This window comes from Pelobates fuscus, chromosome 11, assembly GCF_036172605.1.
Source record: "Pelobates fuscus isolate aPelFus1 chromosome 11, aPelFus1.pri, whole genome shotgun sequence".
Classification (NCBI taxonomy): domain Eukaryota; kingdom Metazoa; phylum Chordata; class Amphibia; order Anura; family Pelobatidae; genus Pelobates; species Pelobates fuscus.
The window spans coordinates 1684536-1707275 of record NC_086327.1 but is presented as its reverse complement, the minus strand read 5'-3'; the positions used below and the strand labels follow the sequence as shown (position 1 = coordinate 1707275).

General features: G+C 44.7%; 1 protein-coding gene and 1 long non-coding RNA gene across 2 annotated transcripts in view; both read right to left on the bottom strand.

The window, feature by feature from the left end:
- LOC134577442 (alpha-tectorin-like) overlaps window positions 1–21560 on the bottom strand; it is a 60162-nt gene extending 38602 nt beyond the window's left edge. The window contains exons 1-3 of the mRNA XM_063436174.1: window positions 21469–21560; window positions 11847–11977; window positions 11276–11554 (exon numbers count right to left, since the gene is read on the bottom strand). Coding sequence (XP_063292244.1) covers window positions 11276–11554; window positions 11847–11936 — 369 coding nt within the window. The 5' untranslated portion in view covers window positions 11937–11977; window positions 21469–21560. The remainder of the gene's footprint in view (window positions 1–11275; window positions 11555–11846; window positions 11978–21468) is intronic.
- A 791-nt stretch (window positions 21561–22351) lies between these two features.
- Window positions 22352–22740, bottom strand: part of LOC134577602 (uncharacterized) — a 9639-nt gene continuing 9250 nt past the window's right edge. The window contains exon 3 of the long non-coding RNA XR_010086046.1: window positions 22352–22390. This is a non-coding gene — a long non-coding RNA (uncharacterized LOC134577602). The remainder of the gene's footprint in view (window positions 22391–22740) is intronic.

Sequence of the window (22740 nt, the reverse complement as noted above, 5' to 3'; positions counted from 1 at the left end):
TAATCCTGTCACACCTTGTCCCACTCATGTCACACCTTGTCCCACTCATGTCACACCTTGTCCTAATCATGTCACACCTTGTCCCACTCATGTCACACCTTGTCCTAATCATGTCACACCTTGTCCTAATCATGTCACACCTTGTCCTAATCATGTCACACCTTGTCCCACTCATGTCACACCTTGTCCTAATCATGTCACACCTTGTCCCACTCATGTCACACCTTGTCCTAATCATGTCACACCTTGTCCTAATCATGTCACACCTTGTCCTAATCATGTCACACCTTGTCCTACTCATGTCACACCTTGTCCTAATCATGTCACACCTTGTCCCACTCATGTCACACCTTGTCCTACTCATGTCACACCTTGTCCTAATCATGTCACACCTTGTCCTAATCATGTCACACCTTGTCCCACTCATGTCACACCTTGTCCTACTCATGTCACACCTTGTCCTACTCATGTCACACCTTGTCCTAATCATGTCACACCTTGTCCCAATCATGTCACACCTTGTCCTACTCATGTCACACCTTGTCCCACTCATGTCACACCTTGTCCTAATCATGTCACACCTTGTCCCACTCATGTCACACCTTGTCCCACTCATGTCACACCTTGTCCTAATCATGTCACACCTTGTCCTAATCATGTCACACCTTGTCCTAATCATGTCACAACTTGTCCTAATCATGTCACACCTTGTCCTAATCATCTCACACCTTGTCCCACTCATGTCACACCTTGTCCCACTCATGTCACACCTTATCCCACTCATGTCACACCTTGTCCCACTCATGTCACACCTTGTCCTAATCATGTCACACCTTGTCCTAATCATGTCACACCTTGTCCTAATCATGTCACACCTTGTCCCACTCATGTCACACCTTGTCCTACTCATGTCACACCTTGTCCTACTCATGTCACACCTTGTCCTAATCATGTCACACCTTGTCCCAATCATGTCACACCTTGTCCTAATCATGTCACACCTTGTCCTAATCATGTCACACCTTGTCCTAATCATGTCACACCTTGTCCCACTCATGTCACACCTTGTCCCACTCATGTCACACCTTGTCCTAATCATGTCACACCTTGTCCTAATCATGTCACACCTTGTCCTAATCATGTCACAACTTGTCCTAATCATGTCACACCTTGTCCTAATCATCTCACACCTTGTCCCACTCATGTCACACCTTGTCCCACTCATGTCACACCTTATCCCACTCATGTCACACCTTGTCCCACTCATGTCACACCTTGTCCTAATCATGTCACACCTTGTCCTAATCATGTCACACCTTGTCCTAATCATGTCACACCTTGTCCCACTCATGTCACACCTTGTCCCACTCATGTCACACCTTGTCCTACTCATGTCACACCTTGTCCTAATCATCTCACACCTTGTCCCACTCATGTCACACCTTATCCCAATCATGTCACACCTTGTCCCACTCATGTCACACCTTGTCCTAATCATCTCACACCTTGTCCCACTCATGTCACACCTTGTGTCCCACTCATGTCACACCTTGTCCTAATCATGTCGCACCTTGTCCTAATCATGTCACACCTTGTCCCACTCATGTCACACCTTATCCCACTCATGTCACACCTTGTCCTAATCATGTCACACCTTGTCCCACTCATGTCACACCTTGTCCTAATCATGTCACACCTTGTCCTAATCATGTCACACCTTGTCCTAATCATGTCACACCTTGTCCCACTCATGTCACACCTTGTCCTAATCATGTCACACCTTGTCCTAATCATGTCACAACTTGTCCCACTCATGTCACACCTTGTCCCACTCATGTCACACCTTATCCCACTCATGTCACACCTTGTCCCACTCATGTCACACCTTGTCCTAATCATGTCACACCTTGTCCCACTCATGTCACACCTTGTCCTACTCATGTCACACCTTGTCCCACTCATGTCACACCTTATCCCAATCATGTCACACCTTGTCCCACTCATGTCACACCTTGTCCTAATCATCTCACACCTTGTCCCACTCATGTCACACCTTGTGTCCCACTCATGTCACACCTTGTCCTAATCATGTCACACCTTGTCCTAATCATGTCACACCTTGTCCCACTCATGTCACACCTTATCCCACTCATGTCACACCTTGTCCTAATCATGTCACACCTTGTCCCACTCATGTCACACCTTGTCCCACTCATGTCACACCTTGTCCTAATCATGTCACACCTTGTCCCACTCATGTCACACCTTGTCCTAATCATGTCACACCTTGTCCTAATCATGTCACACCTTGTCCTAATCATGTCACACCTTGTCCCACTCATGTCACACCTTGTCCTAATCATGTCACACCTTGTCCCACTCATGTCACACCTTGTCCTAATCATGTCACACCTTGTCCTAATCATGTCACACCTTGTCCCACTCATGTCACACCTTATCCCACTCATGTCACACCTTGTCCCACTCATGTCACACCTTGTCCTAATCATGTCACACCTTGTCCTAATCATGTCACACCTTGTCCTAATCATGTCACACCTTGTCCCACTCATGTCACACCTTGTCCTAATCATGTCACACCTTGTCCTAATCATGTCACAACTTGTCCTAATCATCTCACACCTTGTCCTAATCATCTCACACCTTGTCCCACTCATGTCACACCTTGTCCCACTCATGTCACACCTTATCCCACTCATGTCACACCTTGTCCCACTCATGTCACACCTTGTCCTAATCATGTCACACCTTGTCCTAATCATGTCACAACTTGTCCCACTCATGTCACACCTTGTCCCACTCATGTCACACCTTGTCCTAATCATGTCACACCTTGTCCCACTCATGTCACACCTTGTCCTACTCATGTCACACCTTGTCCTAATCATCTCACACCTTGTCCCACTCATGTCACACCTTATCCCAATCATGTCACACCTTGTCCCACTCATGTCACACCTTGTCCTAATCATCTCACACCTTGTCCCACTCATGTCACACCTTGTGTCCCACTCATGTCACACCTTGTCCTAATCATGTCACACCTTGTCCTAATCATGTCACAACTTGTCCTAATCATGTCACACCTTGTCCCACTCATGTCACACCTTATCCCACTCATGTCACACCTTGTCCTAATCATGTCACACCTTGTCCTAATCATGTCACACCTTGTCCTAATCATGTCACACCTTGTCCCACTCATGTCACACCTTGTCCCACTCATGTCACACCTTGTCCTAATCATGTCACACCTTGTCCTAATCATGTCACACCTTGTCCTAATCATGTCACACCTTGTCCCACTCATGTCACACCTTATCCCACTCATGTCACACCTTGTCCCACTCATGTCACACCTTGTCCTAATCATGTCACACCTTGTCCTAATCATGTCACACCTTGTCCCACTCATGTCACACCTTGTCCCACTCATGTCACACCTTGTCCTAATCATGTCACACCTTGTCCTAATCATGTCACAACTTGTCCCACTCATGTCACACCTTGTCCCACTCATGTCACACCTTGTCCCACTCATGTCACACCTTGTCCTAATCATGTCACACCTTGTCCCACTCATGTCACACCTTGTCCTACTCATGTCACACCTTGTCCTAATCATCTCACACCTTGTCCCACTCATGTCACACCTTATCCCAATCATGTCACACCTTGTCCCACTCATGTCACACCTTGTCCTAATCATCTCACACCTTGTCCCACTCATGTCACACCTTGTGTCCCACTCATGTCACACCTTGTCCTAATCATGTCGCACCTTGTCCTAATCATGTCACACCTTGTCCCACTCATGTCACACCTTATCCCACTCATGTCACACCTTGTCCTAATCATGTCACACCTTGTCCCACTCATGTCACACCTTGTCCTAATCATGTCACACCTTGTCCTAATCATGTCACACCTTGTCCTAATCATGTCACACCTTGTCCCACTCATGTCACACCTTGTCCTAATCATGTCACACCTTGTCCTAATCATGTCACAACTTGTCCCACTCATGTCACACCTTGTCCCACTCATGTCACACCTTATCCCACTCATGTCACACCTTGTCCCACTCATGTCACACCTTGTCCTAATCATGTCACACCTTGTCCCACTCATGTCACACCTTGTCCTACTCATGTCACACCTTGTCCCACTCATGTCACACCTTATCCCAATCATGTCACACCTTGTCCCACTCATGTCACACCTTGTCCTAATCATCTCACACCTTGTCCCACTCATGTCACACCTTGTGTCCCACTCATGTCACACCTTGTCCTAATCATGTCACACCTTGTCCTAATCATGTCACACCTTGTCCCACTCATGTCACACCTTATCCCACTCATGTCACACCTTGTCCTAATCCTGTCACACCTTGTCCCACTCATGTCACACCTTGTCCCACTCATGTCACACCTTGTCCTAATCATGTCACACCTTGTCCCACTCATGTCACACCTTGTCCTAATCATGTCACACCTTGTCCTAATCATGTCACACCTTGTCCTAATCATGTCACACCTTGTCCCACTCATGTCACACCTTGTCCTAATCATGTCACACCTTGTCCCACTCATGTCACACCTTGTCCTAATCATGTCACACCTTGTCCTAATCATGTCACACCTTGTCCTAATCATGTCACACCTTGTCCTACTCATGTCACACCTTGTCCTAATCATGTCACACCTTGTCCCACTCATGTCACACCTTGTCCTACTCATGTCACACCTTGTCCTAATCATGTCACACCTTGTCCTAATCATGTCACACCTTGTCCCACTCATGTCACACCTTGTCCTACTCATGTCACACCTTGTCCTACTCATGTCACACCTTGTCCTAATCATGTCACACCTTGTCCCAATCATGTCACACCTTGTCCTACTCATGTCACACCTTGTCCCACTCATGTCACACCTTGTCCTAATCATGTCACACCTTGTCCCACTCATGTCACACCTTGTCCTAATCATGTCACACCTTGTCCTAATCATGTCACACCTTGTCCCACTCATGTCACACCTTGTCCTAATCATGTCACACCTTGTCCTAATCATGTCACACCTTGTCCTAATCATGTCACACCTTGTCCCACTCATGTCACACCTTGTCCCACTCATGTCACACCTTGTCCTAATCATGTCACACCTTGTCCTAATCATGTCACACCTTGTCCCACTCATGTCACACCTTGTCCCACTCATGTCACACCTTGTCCTAATCATGTCACACCTTGTCCTAATCATGTCACACCTTGTCCCACTCATGTCACACCTTGTCCCACTCATGTCACACCTTGTCCTAATCATCTCACACCTTGTCCTAATCATGTCACACCATGTCCTAATCATGTCACACCTTGTCCTAATCATGTCACACCTTGTCCCAATCATGTCACACCTTGTCCCACTCATGTCACACCTTGTCCCACTCATGTCACACCTTGTCCTAATCATGTCACACCTTGTCCCACTCATGTCACACCTTGTCCCACTCATGTCACACCTTGTCCCACTCATCTCACATTTTGTCCCCTATCAGCTTTCATGCTGTCTCTGCTCCTTCTGAAATATCCCGCCATTGATTTTGTTTGTTTTATTGAGTGCTCCTAATGTGGTAACATTACTGTGTGGCAGTGTGTCTGCCCACTCGATGCAGAACAGGCAGAGTGGATTTGTATGTCTTTCCAGACAGTATTTTGATGTAAAGTCCCATTGGGTCCAATAAACGATAACTGATACTCTAACACCCACACCAACAAATACACAATGCAAATCTAAACCGGGCAGAGTTTCTTACATATAGTTCTGAATGCTTTTAGTATTTAAGGAATGTAGTCCTACAATTAAAACCAGGAAAACCAGCACTAGCACAATAACACACATACTATAACACACACACTATAACACACATACTATAACACACATACTATAACACACATACTATAAAACACATACTGTAACACACATACTATAACACACATACTATAACACACATACTATAACACACATACTATAACACACACACTATAAAACACATACTGTAACACACATACTATAACACACATACTATAACACACATACTATAAAACACATACTATAACACACACACTATAACACACATACTGTAACACACATACTGTAACACACATACTATAACACACATACTATAACACACATACTATAACACACACACTATAACACACACACTATAACACACATACTATAACACACATACTATAAAACACATACTATAACACACATACTATAACACACATACTATAAAACACATACTATAACACACATACTATAACACACATACTGTAACACACATACTGTAACACACATACTATAACACACATACTATAACACACATACTATAACACACACACTATAACACACACACTATAACACACATACTGTAACACACATACTGTAACACACATACTGTAACACACATACTATAACACACATACTATAACACACACACTATAACACACATACTATAACACACATACTGTAACACACACACTATAACACACATACTATAACACACATACTATAACACACATACTATAACACACATACTGTAACACACATACTGTAACACACACACTGTAACACACACACTATAACACACACACTATAACACACATACTATAACACACATACTATAACACACACACTATAACACACATACTGTAACACACATACTGTAACACACACACTGTAACACACACACTATAACACACACACTATAACACACATACTATAACACACATACTATAACACACATACTATAACACACACACTATAACACACATACTATAACACACATACTGTAACACACATACTGTAACACACACTGTAACACACACACTATAACACACACACTATAACACACACACTATAACACACATACTATAACACACATACTATAACACACATACTATAACACACGTACTATAACACACGTACTATAACACACGTACTATAACACACGTACTATAACACACATACTATAACACACACACTATAACACACACACTATAACACACATACTATAACACACGTACTATAACACACACATACTGTAACACACACACTATAACACACATACTGTAACACACACACTGTAACACACACACTGTAACACACATACTGTAACACACATACTGTAACACACACACTATAACACACACACTATAACACGCATACTATAACACGAATACTATAACACGCATACTGTAACACGCATACTGTAACACACATACTATAACACGCATACTGTAACACACATACTGTAACACACACACTATAACACACATACCATAACACACATACTATAACACACACACTATAACACGCATACTATAACACGCATACTGTAACACGCATACTGTAACACACATACTGTAACACACACACTATAACACACATACTATAACACACATAATATAACACACACACTATAACACACATACTATAACACACACTATAACACACACACTATAACACACACACAATAACACACATACTATAACACACACACAATAACACACATACTGTAACACACATACTGTAACACACATACTGTAACACACATACTATAACACACACACAATAACACACATACTATAACACACACACTGTAACACACATACTATAACACACACACTGTAACACACATACTATAACACACACACAATAACACACATACTATAACACGAATACTATAACACACATACTGTAACACACATACTGTAACACACACACTATAACACACATACCATAACACACATACTATAACACGCACACTATAACACGCATACTATAACACGCATACTGTAACACACATACTGTAACACACACACTATAACACACATACTATAACACACATACTATAACACACACACTATAACACACATACTATAACACACACTATAACACACACACTATAACACACACACAATAACACACATACTATAACACACACACAATAACACACATACTGTAACACACATACTGTAACACACATACTGTAACACACATACTATAACACACACACAATAACACACATACTGTAACACACACACTGTAACACACATACTATAACACACACACAATAACACACATACTATAACACGAATACTGTAACACACATACTGTAACACACATACTGTAACACACATACTGTAACACACATACTATAACATGCATACTGTAACACACATACTATAACACACATACTATAACACACATACTGTAACACACATACTGTAACACACATACTGTAACACACATACTGTAACACGAATACTATAACACACATACTGTAACACACATACTATAACACGCATACTGTAACACACATACTATAACACACATACTGTAACACACATACTGTAACACACATACTGTAACACACATACTGTAACACACATACTGTAACACACATACTATAACACACACACTGTAACACACACACTGTAACACACATACTATAACACACACACTGTAACACACATACTATAACACACATACTATAACACACATACTGTAACACACACACTATAACACACATACCATAACACACATACTATAACACACACACTATAACACGCATACTATAACACGCATACTGTAACACACACACTGTAACACACATACTATAACACACACACAATAACACACATACTATAACACGAATACTGTAACACACATACTATAACACACATACTGTAACACACATACTGTAACACACATACTGTAACACACATACTATAACACGCATACTGTAACACACATACTATAACACACATACTATAACACACATACTGTAACACACATACTGTAACACACATACTGTAACACGAATACTATAACACACACACTGTAACACACATACTATAACACACATACTATAACACACATACTGTAACACACATACTGTAACACACATACTATAACACACACACTATAACACACACACTGTAACACACACACTGTAACACACATACTATAACACACATACTATAACACACATACTGTAACACACACACTATAACACACATACTATAACACACATACTATAACACACATACTATAACACACATACTATAACACACACACAATAACACACATACTGTAACACACATACTGTAACACACATACTATAACACACACACTGTAACACACATACTATAACACACACACAATAACACACATACTATAACACGAATACTGTAACACACATACTATAACACACATACTGTAACACACATACTGTAACACACATACTGTAACACACATACTATAACACGCATACTGTAACACACATACTATAACACACATACTATAACACACATACTGTAACACACATACTGTAACACACATACTGTAACACACATACTGTAACACGAATACTATAACACACATACTATAACACGCATACTGTAACACACATACTGTAACACACATACTGTAACACACATACTATAACACGCATACTGTAACACACATACTATAACACACATACTGTAACACACATACTGTAACACACATACTGTAACACACATACTATAACACACATACTGTAACACACATACTGTAACACACATACTATAACACACACACTATAACACACACACTGTAACACACACACTGTAACACACATACTATAACACACACACTGTAACACACATACTATAACACACATACTATAACACACATACTGTAACACACACACTATAACACACATACCATAACACACATACTATAACACACACACTATAACACGCATACTATAACACGCATACTGTAACACACATACTGTAACACACACACTATAACACACACACTATAACACACATATTATAACACACATACTATAACACACACACTATAACACACATACTATAACACACACTATAACACACACACTATAACACACACACAATAACACACATACTATAACACACACACAATAACACACATACTGTAACACACATACTGTAACACACATACTGTAACACACATACTATAACACACACACAATAACACACATACTATAACACACACACTGTAACACACATACTATAACACACACACAATAACACACATACTATAACACGAATACTGTAACACACATACTGTAACACACATACTGTAACACACATACTGTAACACACATACTATAACACGCATACTGTAACACACATACTGTAACACACATACTGTAACACACATACTGTAACACACATACTGTAACACGAATACTATAACACACATACTATAACACGCATACTGTAACACACATACTATAACACACATACTGTAACACACATACTGTAACACACATACTGTAACACACATACTATAACACACATACTGTAACACACATACTGTAACACACATACTATAACACACACACTATAACACACACACTGTAACACACACACTGTAACACACATACTATAACACACACACTGTAACACACATACTATAACACACATACTATAACACACATACTGTAACACACACACTATAACACACATACTATAACACACATACTATAACACACATACTATAACACACATACTATAACACACATACTATAACACACACACTATAACACACATACTATAACACACACACTATAACACACATACTATAACACACATACTATAACACACATACTATAACACACACACTATAACACACATACTATAACACACATACTATAACACACATACTGTAACACACATACTATAACACACACACTATAACACACATACTATAACACACATACTATAACACACATACTATAACACACACACTATAACACACATACTATAACACACATACTATAACACACATACTATAACACACATACTATAAGGACTTTTTTATTCTATTTATTGGTTTTACTCTTATGCAGACTTTGGCAAATAAAACACTTTGAAAAGTCACTGGAGTGCTGACTACTACCAGTGATTGTTTACTACCACAACATACAGAAGAGGGAGTGGGATCCTGAATAATCCCACAACGCGCACAGTTTGAGCCAACATACACTGGCTCTTCACTTGTGTGTGAAAATTCTATTTACTTTTAGTTTTGTATTCAGACAATATTGCGCTAGTGTTTGTTTTCCGTGTTTTCATTGTAGGACTAAAGCATTCAGTATTTTGATGTAAACCTTTCAAAACATCAAATATTGCATTATTTCGTACCTTATCAGATTCTGATCCATAGTAAGCCATTTTGTACCAAGTTGCAACAAAGCTCCAAACTGGTTTGAAGTATAAATTAGGGAAGTAATGAGCCATATCTTTTTCTATCCTCTCCAAAGTTTCAGAATCTGTGCGCTCTGAGTAAAAGACTTTTCCTTCTATTTCATTGTCCGAATCTGCCCAGTATGGCGTGATGATACAGATATCCTCGATGGGAAAAGGATCTGGGGTGTACTTGGTGACTTCGGCATCAAAAGAAATGGCTCCGTTGTTATTGACCTGGAGACACAATGGTGAAGGGTATAGATTTACTAAAAGGTAAACAGTCAATACTTTTTGTAAATTCTTCTATATGGACAATGGACATAGTCCAGCTTGTTTTTGTTGTAATGCAATCGTCAAAATGCTATTTCCAAGCAGCAAACTGAGGTGGCTGATAGACAGCTCGCTAAAACTAGCTGTTGGGCACATCTGTGATAGAACCTGCAGCAGAGGATATTGTTCCATCACAACCCAGGTGACATGCCCATTTATTATATTGCATTTCTGTACTAGAACACACCATACTTACAAAGAGGTCTCTGTAAATTTCGCCAAAGTATTTGAAGGAATGTCTCATTTGAATTTTGCCACTTGTGCCATCATCTTCAACGGGGGTCATGTGGTCTTTAACAGCAGGTCCGAATTTATAAAGGACTGGTACTAGAACAAAAGAGCAGCACGTGAACTCAGGTGAGTGAGCTGTGAATTCACTGTGTTAAATGTCACAAAAACCCGTACAAATCACATGGGTGTCAATGTCGTGGTAAACGTGAACAGACATTTCTTGCCTACAGAAATAAATTCCTCGTTATTAAAGTATACTGAAAGCACGCCTGCAACGAGCCACCGCAACTAAGTGCCATGCTCACGGAATATTCACATGTTTTGACCTTGTATTTTGTGTTCCCAATGTTTATTCTCACGATTTTCCCTTGTACTCTTGGTTTTCCCATGTATCTATATGTAATTGTGTTGTATTTGTGTGTTTTACCTGCTCCCCATTCGGGAGAGCCCATACGCTCAGGTTCTGTTCGACTCCCTAATGAGGATCACCCGACACCTCATTTAGAATGTCTATTTAGAACGTTCAAACCTCATAACGAGGTGTGAAAACTGCAAACCGCAAGGGAAAGAAGTGGCATGTGCTTCCCCTGGGTGGCCGCCGGTTCGTATAACCGAATGCCAACAGGGGGATGCATTCGTATCCTGAATCGGTATACACACTGAATCCTAACTGAGCTATAATCACTGCGTTTTCCTGGTCTGTAGTGGATGGTAAAGTTGTAACGGCATCCCCAGGCATAAAAGGGTTAAACCGCCGTTTAGTAGATCGTCCCTTCTAGAGACACAGGCACAGCTACTGTAGACACCAATCCACAAACCGGAGAAGCATGTGAATGCCGTAAACAGCTGAACCGGAACCATACGAATGCTGTAAACAGCCGAATAGGAAAAACCATGCACATAGGTTTACACTCCTAGCAGTCAAACTGGAACAGCATACAGTAAATCCCCCCAAGAACGAGACAAAGCTCCGTGTTGAGGGTCAAGCAGTGCCACCCACAGGGTTTTGGAAAACAACCAATAAACATGTACAATACACTCAGACACTCCCACACAAAATCCTCCCCTCTGCCTGTGATACAATTACCTTACACAATGGGTAATGTAATTATCACAAGCAGAGAAATACAGTTTTTCCACATTATTCACAACTTAAAAAGTATGCATAAAATTCACATTCACAATCAGCATACTCCAAATACAAACATACGTCAAAATCATACAAATTGGTCCAGTGGTTCAAAAGATAGATCGAAGTCCTTTGTGACCAAATGAAGCATGGCTTTTCTGCCCAAAACCAGTTCCACAGAGTCTTCTATCCTGGAGATAATTGGGAAGTAATCCCCAGATAGCTCAGATCTGAGCGCACATTATTACTGAATGGCGCTCAAATCACACATACAGTTCAATTACCATGGAGCCAAAGTCTTTCCCATAGTCTTTCATTATACGAATGGGCTCCATGGCATAGCTATCTGGGGTATCACCGCTCAAACAGGGCAAGCACCGAATGACCCGGCTTTTGTGTCTTTGCAGGGGAAAATCAAGCTTTTTAACATGGGGCCATAGTCCAGAGGCAACAGGTGGGCAACCAGGCTCCTCCAATGCAATGTGGCGAGATTGGTCTCGTCACAAAAGTCATACACCGTAACAGCCTGGCATTGTTCCCAGAGACCCGGTTCAGCTATACCAACGGGTTGTGATCTGTGGGCAGGGTAAATTGTTGTCGACACAAATAAAATGTAGCTTTTTGAGGGGCCCACACCACCGCCAGGTATTCCTTTTCCATGGCGGCATAGCTCACCTCCCATGGTAATAGCTTCTTGCTGAGTTAAGCTACAGGGTGTTCTCCGCCATCATCCCTAAACTGGCTCTGTATGGCTCCCAATACGAACATAGAGGCATCTGTGTGGACGAGAGAACATTTCCTGGGATTAGGATACTCTTGAGGGCTTGGAACTTGAGGGTATTCACATTTATTTGTAAAAAAAAAATATATAAAAGTCTTACGTAAAAGTTGTAGTAATGCCGTTCATAGATAGATGATATCTACCTATGAACGGTGTAACGGATCACCTGGCACCCCGACTGAGTACCTCCGTTAATGGATGCTCCTAGTGCTTCCTGAGGACTCCAAGTACTCTGGCAGACACCATAATCACCCAGGTTAAACTTAACACATATATAAATACATATATAATATTACAGGCTGTACACTAGAATATGCTTCACAGTCTTAAAGGGACAGTAGTCCCAAAAGTCCCAATGTGTCCATAGATGCTGTTAAAAGGGCCAGTAGCAGCAAGATACAGTACAATATGCCCAAATATAAATCTTTAAGTGTACCAGTTTTCCAGGGGCCATAGTCAGCGGGTAAGAGGCAGGCAGCCAGGCCCTTCCAATGCTCAGTGGCGGGGTGGGTTCCGCCACATTTCTCCCCTTTCCCATTTAGACTATCCAGACTCCAGACCTCCAGTCGGTCTGGGGCTCTGATAGTCGGCTGGCTGTCCTCACAGGGGTTAGTTGTCCAGATGGGCCCCTGCCACTTGTGTCCAGTTGTAGGTTCAAGGCTTGAGGAAAAAGTAACCGGGGTGTCCTTTCCCCTGGTTGAACCCAGCTGTGGTTGGGGAACAACGACTGTCTCCCCTTCCGATATTTTGTCTGGCTGTTGGGGACCAGGATCTACTGTCCCTATCCCCAGTGGTGTAGGTGCAGAGACTACGGTCCCATCTGCATGGTCGTGGGGCTTACTGCCTCCCCTTGGTGAGCTGTGCTGCCGCTGGGGAGAGGGAATAACAACCTCCTCTCCCTGAACCGTAGACTGCCGCTGGGGAGCAAGGACGTCTCCTTCAGCTCCCTGTAACTTGGGCACAGAGACCACGGTCCCATCTATACTGGTGAGGGGCTTACGGTCTCCCCTTGGTGAGCTGTGCTGCCGCTGGGGAGAGGGAATAACAACCTCCTCTCCCTGAACCGTAGACTGCCGCTGGGGAGCAAGGACATCTCCTTCAGCTCCCTGTAGCTTGGGCACAGAGACCACGGTCCCATCTGTGCTGGTGTGGGGCTTACTGTCTCCCCTTGGTGTGTTAGGCTGCCGCTGGGGAGCAAGGATGGCACCTTCAGCCCCCTGTACTACACACTGCCGCTGGGGACCTGGGCCAACTGCCCAGCCTCCCTGTAGGGCCGGCAGAGAGACCACGGTCCCATCTCCACCTGCCATCTGTGGGTCTTCCCAGGACCAGTCGATAAGGTCCCCCATTTCTGGGGCTGGTTGGGCAGTAGGGGGTACTAAATGCAGGTCTCCTACTGGCGGGCTTAGTTGTTGGGGAGGGGGAACAAAACTCACCGCTCCCAATGGTGTACAGTCCAGAAGCCCCATCAGGTTAGAGACAGGCGGTGTCACTGGATCATATAAATCCGCATAATTCTGTTCGATCTCCCACTGCTCTGGTGGTACTTGTGGGGCATATGGTAACTGACTGGCGCTGAACAGGTGTTGTTAATCCTGCTCCAGCTCCCATTCCTGGACAGCCAGTTCAGTCAAGTCTAGCCTTAGGTCCTCGGCCATAGGGAGATCCAGCACGGCTTCTCTGTAGTCAAATATGTCCCAAAGCCGTGACTCTGCCGCACTCCCAAATTCTGGTTCTGCAAATGTCCCCCATAATAAGCCAGGGCCATTATAATCCTCGCCCTCGGGTTTGCCAAATTTGGCCATTCCAGGCACCCGCTGAACCGCGTACCAACGTAGCGCTTGGTATTCGTCCTCGAGACCCAGTTCTCTCCATGCCAGTGAATCAAGTTGCATCACCCATTCCTCCTGAGCCTGTTCTCCCAGCATAGGTATCCGTAGGGCCACTCTGGCTTGTAATCGCTGCTCCTTGCTGGGGAGACGCTCACCTCACCAACGCTGGACACCCTCTAGGGTTTCTTCCCACATCTCTTGTCGGGCGCTCTCACTGCAGTCCAACCTGGTTGCCTCTACTATTGGCTTTACCAGTGGCGCCAAGAGGTTCTGTAACCTCCGGTTAAACTCCTCTTCCACCTGGAGCACTGTCCAGGGACTCGCTGGTTCTATGCCACTCCATAATAATTCCTGTGTCTCCAGGGTGTTGTTCCTCTCACACCAGGACGCCATCCCACCGCTGCCACCAATGTAACGGATCACCTGGCACCCCGACTGAGTACCTCCGTTAATGGATGCTCCTAGTGCTTCCTGAGGACTCCAAGTACTCTGGCAGACACCATAATCACCCAGGTTAAACTTAACACATATATAAATACATATATAATATTACAGGCTGTACACTAGAATATGCTTCACAGTCTTAAAGGGACAGTAGTCCCAAAAGTCCCAATGTGTCCATAGATGCTGTTAAAAGGGCCAGTAGCAGCAAGATACAGTACAATATGCCCAAATATAAATCTTTAAGTGTACCAGTTTTCCAGGGGCCATAGTCAGCGGGTAAGAGGCAGGCAGCCAGGCCCTTCCAATGCTCAGTGGCGGGGTGGGTTCCGCCACAAACGGCATTTCTACAACTTTTATGTAAGACTTTTATATATTTTTTTTACAAATAAATGTGAATACTTTGCCTTTTAATTTGTGTGCCTGTTCTGATTCATTTACTTCGAGGAACAAGCTTCATACAGAGGAATACCCTTTGGATCATCTTCTATGAACGCTATTACCCGAAACAGGCTCTCAGAAATGGGATGTATTACTGAACTTTCCAGCATTTGATTTCTGGTTACCATCTGATCCTGTTTATACTTGGGGTATATTTGTGTGTTTTCTACTGGGTATATACACCTCCACAGTGCATGTATTGCATTTTATTTGTGGTATCACGTATTTGCGCTGCACACTACTTTTGTTGTTTGTATTCCCTTCTTGTTGTGGGATTTTGTGATTATTCCCATTAAGTGTGTTCTAGCTGCTTTTTCTTAGCGCCACGGATTGTACTGCTTTTTTCTTTGCATTTTGTTAAACAGCTCGTCAATGCGACGGAGACCGTCTTGTCATTGAGCTGGGTTGTCCAGTCTCGCTTGGGGACCAGCACTACCGGGGAAGCCCAAGGGCTCTTGGACGGTTCGATGACCCCTAGGTGGAGCATCTCCTGGATTTCCCTTCTTATGTTCTCCCGTACTGCCTCTGGGATTCGGTACAGGCTTTTCTGCATGGGCTGCTGTTCTGGGGTTTCCACCATGTGGGTGGCCAGAGTGGTCACCCCTGGGAGATTGGAGAATGTCTCCCGCTTGGCCACCAGCATCCGCTGCGCCTGGCTGCGTTCCTCTGGGGTTAGCCGGTCTCATAAATGGACCTTCTCTATGGACCCTGCCTGAGCTCCTTCCTCCAGGAGGTCGGGCAGGGAAAGGTTTTCGTAACCTTCCAAGGCTGGGGCGCATATGGCAGCCACTTCTTTGGTCCGCTTGTGGTAGGGCTACAGCATGTTAACATGCAACAGGCGTCGGACGAAGGCTCAGAGATGAACTTGGTCAGGAGTTCTGCTGTGGGAGGCTCATTATAGAAGGCCAAGTAGCCAATTGTAGTGGACCCTGGGTAACCCGGCTGGTTACCTCCGCTATTAATAACTGAACAGACAGGCAGCCTTTAAAACCAAAACTTTCTGCTACGGCTCCTGGCTCCCCTATCATACCACATGCGCTGGCACCCCTGGGCTGCCTGTAGGTTCTCCCCCACCAGGTAGGTGATCTCCTCCAGACAGTCCCTAAACTCAAGCACATTTGGGACGATGAGGGTCCCTTCCTGTTCCCCAGCTCCCTCCCAGTGCTCCCTTACCAGGTCCCTAGGGGTCCTCTAAATTTGCAGACAGGGGGAAGCCTGTTGATTCCTGGGGCACCTCCTGATGTGAGAATAGGAGATGCGGCAGGAATCTTTCCCAATCCTTGCGGGTCTCTGCAAAGGTACGGAGCATCTGTTGCAATGTACCATTGAAGCGCTCGCACAAGCCATTGGTCTGAGGGTGGTAGGGGGAGCTTCAGATGGATTTAACCTCCACAGCTGGTTGGTTATCTCGGCAGTGCCCTCATCCGAGAAACTCCCGGGGAAAACCCATGCAGGAGAAAACACGCATCAAGGCTTCGGCCACAATCTCTGCCTGAATGTTGCTCGGGGCGACTGCCTCAGGGTAACGAGTGGCATAGTTCACAGCTGTCAGAATGTACCTCTTACCGGAGGGACTAGGCTTGGCCATGGGACCTATGATATCGACTGCTACCCTGCCGCAAGGATCCTCAATGACCGGTAGGGGATGGAGCTTGGCCTTGTGCTGGTCGCCTCTCTTCCCTACCCTCTAGCAGACATTACAGGTCTGGCAGTACTGCCCCAGATCCTTGGAGATGCCCGGCCAGAAAAAGCTTTTGATGAGGCGATTCTTCATATGGCTCGTTCCCAAATGCCGGCCAGGGGAATATCGTGAGCTATCTTCAGTAGCTCTTGACGATATTTCCTGGGAGGCACAGACTGTTTGATGGTGGTAGGAACTGTCCCTGGCTTCCTGATCTCCGCTATGCAGTACAATAACCCCTGATCCCAGGTGAACCATTCCCCATGTTTCCCCACCTGCCCAGAGGCTGCCAATTCCCTATAATCTTGGAGCATGGGGTTTCTTCTTACTTCCCTCTCGAACTCGGCCAGGGTATCCCATGGTACAGGGTTCTGGGTAGGGGAAGACTCCCTGGGTGCGGGGGTTAGGGGTCTTGCCTGTGTGTTCAGGAGGTGACAGGGGCCCTAGGGGCAGGGGAACCTCTAGTTTTTTTTCCTATGAGGTCGTCTACATGAAACTAGGGTTTGGGAATAGTTAGGTATGCCTACCTGAGCTTCAGTGTGTGAGCCATCCTGGGTGGTGTGGGCTTGTTGTTTGGTCACCACGGGGCGGGCTTCTTTGGGAGTTGGAAGGGGCGCATAGGTGGAGGTGAGGTGGCCCAAATCATTGCCGAGGAGCACCTCTGAGGTCTTCTGGTTCTTGCGCCCCATTTAAGGTTGACCTGGGCTGTAGGAAGGCAGTTCTCCTCCAGCTACCTGGACTGTGCCGGTCCCGCCAGTCTTCTGGGTCTCTGGGATGAGTGGACGAGAGTCAGAGTGGCTCCAGTGTCCCTCAGACCCTGCACGGTGCGGCCATTAAGCTGGACGGGTTGCCAGTGATGATCCCTGTTATCGTGGGCAGCTTGGAGGGGGTTGGCCTCATGAAGGAAGGACCAGGTTGCCTTGCTGGAGATTGAGGACTCCGGACTAGTAGCTTGGTAGCAATGGGCTACTGCTCGCTGCGGGTGGGAAGCCACTGGGGTAATGAACTGGGGTCATGGATGCGGTTGGGGACAGTTCTGCTGGTAGTTCCCAGGCTGGTGGCACCTGAAACAGTTCTGGTTGGTCTCGGCCCGGGACTCAAGAGTTTATAGACCTAACCTGGGGACCCCGAGGCGGGTGGGCTGTAGCCGGGTTAGGCCTAGGGAGGCCTTGGGGCTGGTCGGTAGCTGGGTGGGAGAGATGGGCGATGGGACAGTCGGGTGTCAGCGTACTCTCCAGCCCAGTTGGCAGCATCAGCGAGGGTCTTGGGCTGCCTATCCCTCACCCATTTCTGGGCTTCGGTGGTGAGTCCATTATAGAAGTGCTCCATCATGAACAACTGGAGCACCATTTTGGGGGACTTAGCCTGTTTCAAGTCCACCCAGTTCTGGGCAGCTCGGTGGAAGCGGCATGCCCACTCAATATGGGAGTCCTTCTCCCCTTTTCTTGACCCTCTGAAGTTCCCCCTACCTGTGGTCTTCTTCCCAGAATTCTCTGTATCTGTGGCTCATAGCACAGGAAATTTCCCGCCTCTTTGTCCCCCAGTGGCAGAGAGCCGCCATTATCCCCAAAGGATGTCCACACCAATTTCAGGGAGTCCCCGAACGGTAACCGCCACGAAGAGCCACTGTTTGCGGGGTCACTGTGTGGAACCATGCAAGGGAAGCATCTCCTTTTTGGACATGAATTCTCCCCTGGCCGGCGTCCATCTATACGAACAGCGGCCACCCAGAGAAGCCCTCATTAATTACTTCACTTGCGGTTTCACACTATGTTGTGAGTTTCCATCGGTCTAATTGATTGGTGTACATTCCAATGGGTACCGGGGAGGTCCTCGTTCGAGAACCTAACAAGGTGGGAAACAATCCGCGAATGCTCCCCCTGGATGGCGTTCGTCTAATGAACGGGCTGCCACCCAGGAGAGGCACGCGCTGAGGCTTCCCTTGCGGTTTTGACACCTCAGTATGAGGTGCGAATGTTCCAAAACCACATTCTAAATGTTATTTTGTTATGGTCCCCATTCGGAAGTTGAAAAGAGGGAGTGGTACTCCCGAATGGAAAGCAGGTAGTTTTACAAACACAACCAAGGAAACACAGGGTCAAGATAGGAAGAACACATTGCAGGGATGTCAGGACAGTAACACACATTGCAGGGTAACTGGGGCAGTTCACAGTTCATCAGGGGCTCTGTTAGTCGGCATGAGTGAGGGCTGATTGGTCGCTGCGGGGCACAGGTGACCAATCAGAGAATCAGTACCCATTCAAATGGGGTTTCTCATCCTTTCTCCTGATTGAGTGGCGAAATCCCTCTCTTCCCCGAGCGAATTTGTGTAAATGAGTTTTGCGCCCTTTTGCCTTATTGGAGCGAGCTGATTGGCGAGATTTGGTTTTGCGCTTTTTCAGCTGATTGGTTGTTGCTTGGTTTAGGCGTGAAGTTTGAATTCGTCAGGCTAAACCAAGCAATTTTAGGGAACTAATTTCGGGGATGTACAGAGCAACGAGCCCTGGACTTTCAATGATGATTTCTCGGGCTCTGTACATCCAATCGCCCTGCTTTTTGCATGGATCCTAGTGGGGACCCGGGGCTATCTAGCTATATATGTTTCAACCCTGTAACCCCTTCCCTTCCCGGAGTGCTGAGCCCCAAAAGTTACCCCCTCTGTATGGAATATGTTTTAATAGGTGTCCCTGTGTACTGTTGGTATCTCACAGAGTGGTAGATGGCTATCTGTAACCTGCCTGGGATTGTGCTTTCCTGAATGAAGACCCCCTATAGGGGTGTGTTCCAAATAAAGAGAGGTCAGTGTTTTAACCTCCAGAATTGTGTGTCGTCTGGTTACTGGATGGAAGGAAGATTTAACCCCTGTGTCTGCTGTTCCAGCTTACAGGGGATGCAATGGGGACAAAGAGCTTCCAGGCCTGAGTGACCGTCCAGCCCTGAGAGCACATGAAGCCTGTAAGAGTTCCTGATCAGCTGAAGGAAGGGAACTAGCGGAGGTAACCGGTCGGGTTACCAGGTGTCCCGCTACAACGCCTACTGGCATTCAGTCTGACAGTGGATTCCCCATATTTACAGGTCACACTCTCCATGCTCAGAATACAATGATAGGATTGCATAATGTGCATAGGAAGCTGTGAATAAAGGGTCCCTAAGATTGTGCCTTAGAATGGAATGTAAACAAGTTTGGTATAAGGCCAGATTGAATGTTTCATATGGATTGCAGTAGAGACTCCCACGGTACCCGTCATGTATATTAACCCATTCTCATAAATTATAACCTACCAGAAGAATATGACTTCTCATATGAAGATTCTGAATTCTTCTCTGTAAATATAATACAAGTTGTTAGTTTAGGAATACGTAAATCTGCAGAATATATGGTGTGTGTTTATAGGAACCTTAATTACTAGTCCACATTCTGTATCACATTGTCGGAAATAAAAGACCTGTTTGTACTCTTCCACTGGAGCCCTCGTTAATAATGTAGAGTAGATAACGGTTGGAATCCCCTCAGCAAAAATGAAGCTCTTAGCTCCGCTGCTGCTCCTAGTTCTGGTTCTGATCAGATAGAACCTAAGAGTCTACACTCTATCTCACGGTCATATTCTGGGACATATGTATAGTCCACTGTCCATCCAATCTCCCAACAACACTTATTTACATAATAAATGAGGATACGAAGACCTCTCTGGGCCCCTATCCTCCATATTCATTTATTTTCTAGCTCTGCCTGTGATCTCACTTGGACCATTTGATTCCACTTTTAACCTTAGAACCCATTTGTCTGACTGTGGTCTCCAAACACCATCTTTGCTTCATCAATTGTTTTCTTAGGAGGTTGTGTCTCTGATCATTTTGGACCTCCTTTACATCTAAGCTCCATCTCTTGTGTTCTCTGTGATTCTATCACTATTCCTTCAGTTCTAAGCTGTTATACTTGTATTTTAGGAGAATGACTTTGACATATTCTAACACTTCAATTTCCCAATCAATGTGCAAAGATTAACACTGAGCAATCAACCAGGTCAATGTTTTTACTTGTAGGGAAGGGACCTGGACCTAGATACACTCCAACTGCTTGAAATCTTTGTATATGGATTTTAGCTAAACCGATTAACAAGCTGACCCCTGGCCCTTGGCCCAGCAATCCATAACTTTAACATACCTTCATCTGAATAACTGGAGCATAGTACAGATGGCAGAGCTGAAAAGGCAAGGCAAATCGTAAGCTGGGATTACATTTAGCGAAACCTGTATCCTATTTTAACAAAACCTAACCCACATTATATGTTTTGCTTTTTTTTACATTGCTAAAAGTTTTTGGACTCAATGACACAGGGCATGTTGATCGTGATGGTACCTCCTTTACCTCCCCCATACACAAAACCTCTGTTACCATCACAGCAGCACATCCCCCGCTGGTCGCGCAGTTTTACCATATTTCACCCAGAATTGCTATTTATTAACAGAGCTTTCGTAGAGTAGAAAGACAATCTATAACCTCCCATGAATATCCCGACTGTCCATTAGATTCAGGAGAGAGTACATCAAGGC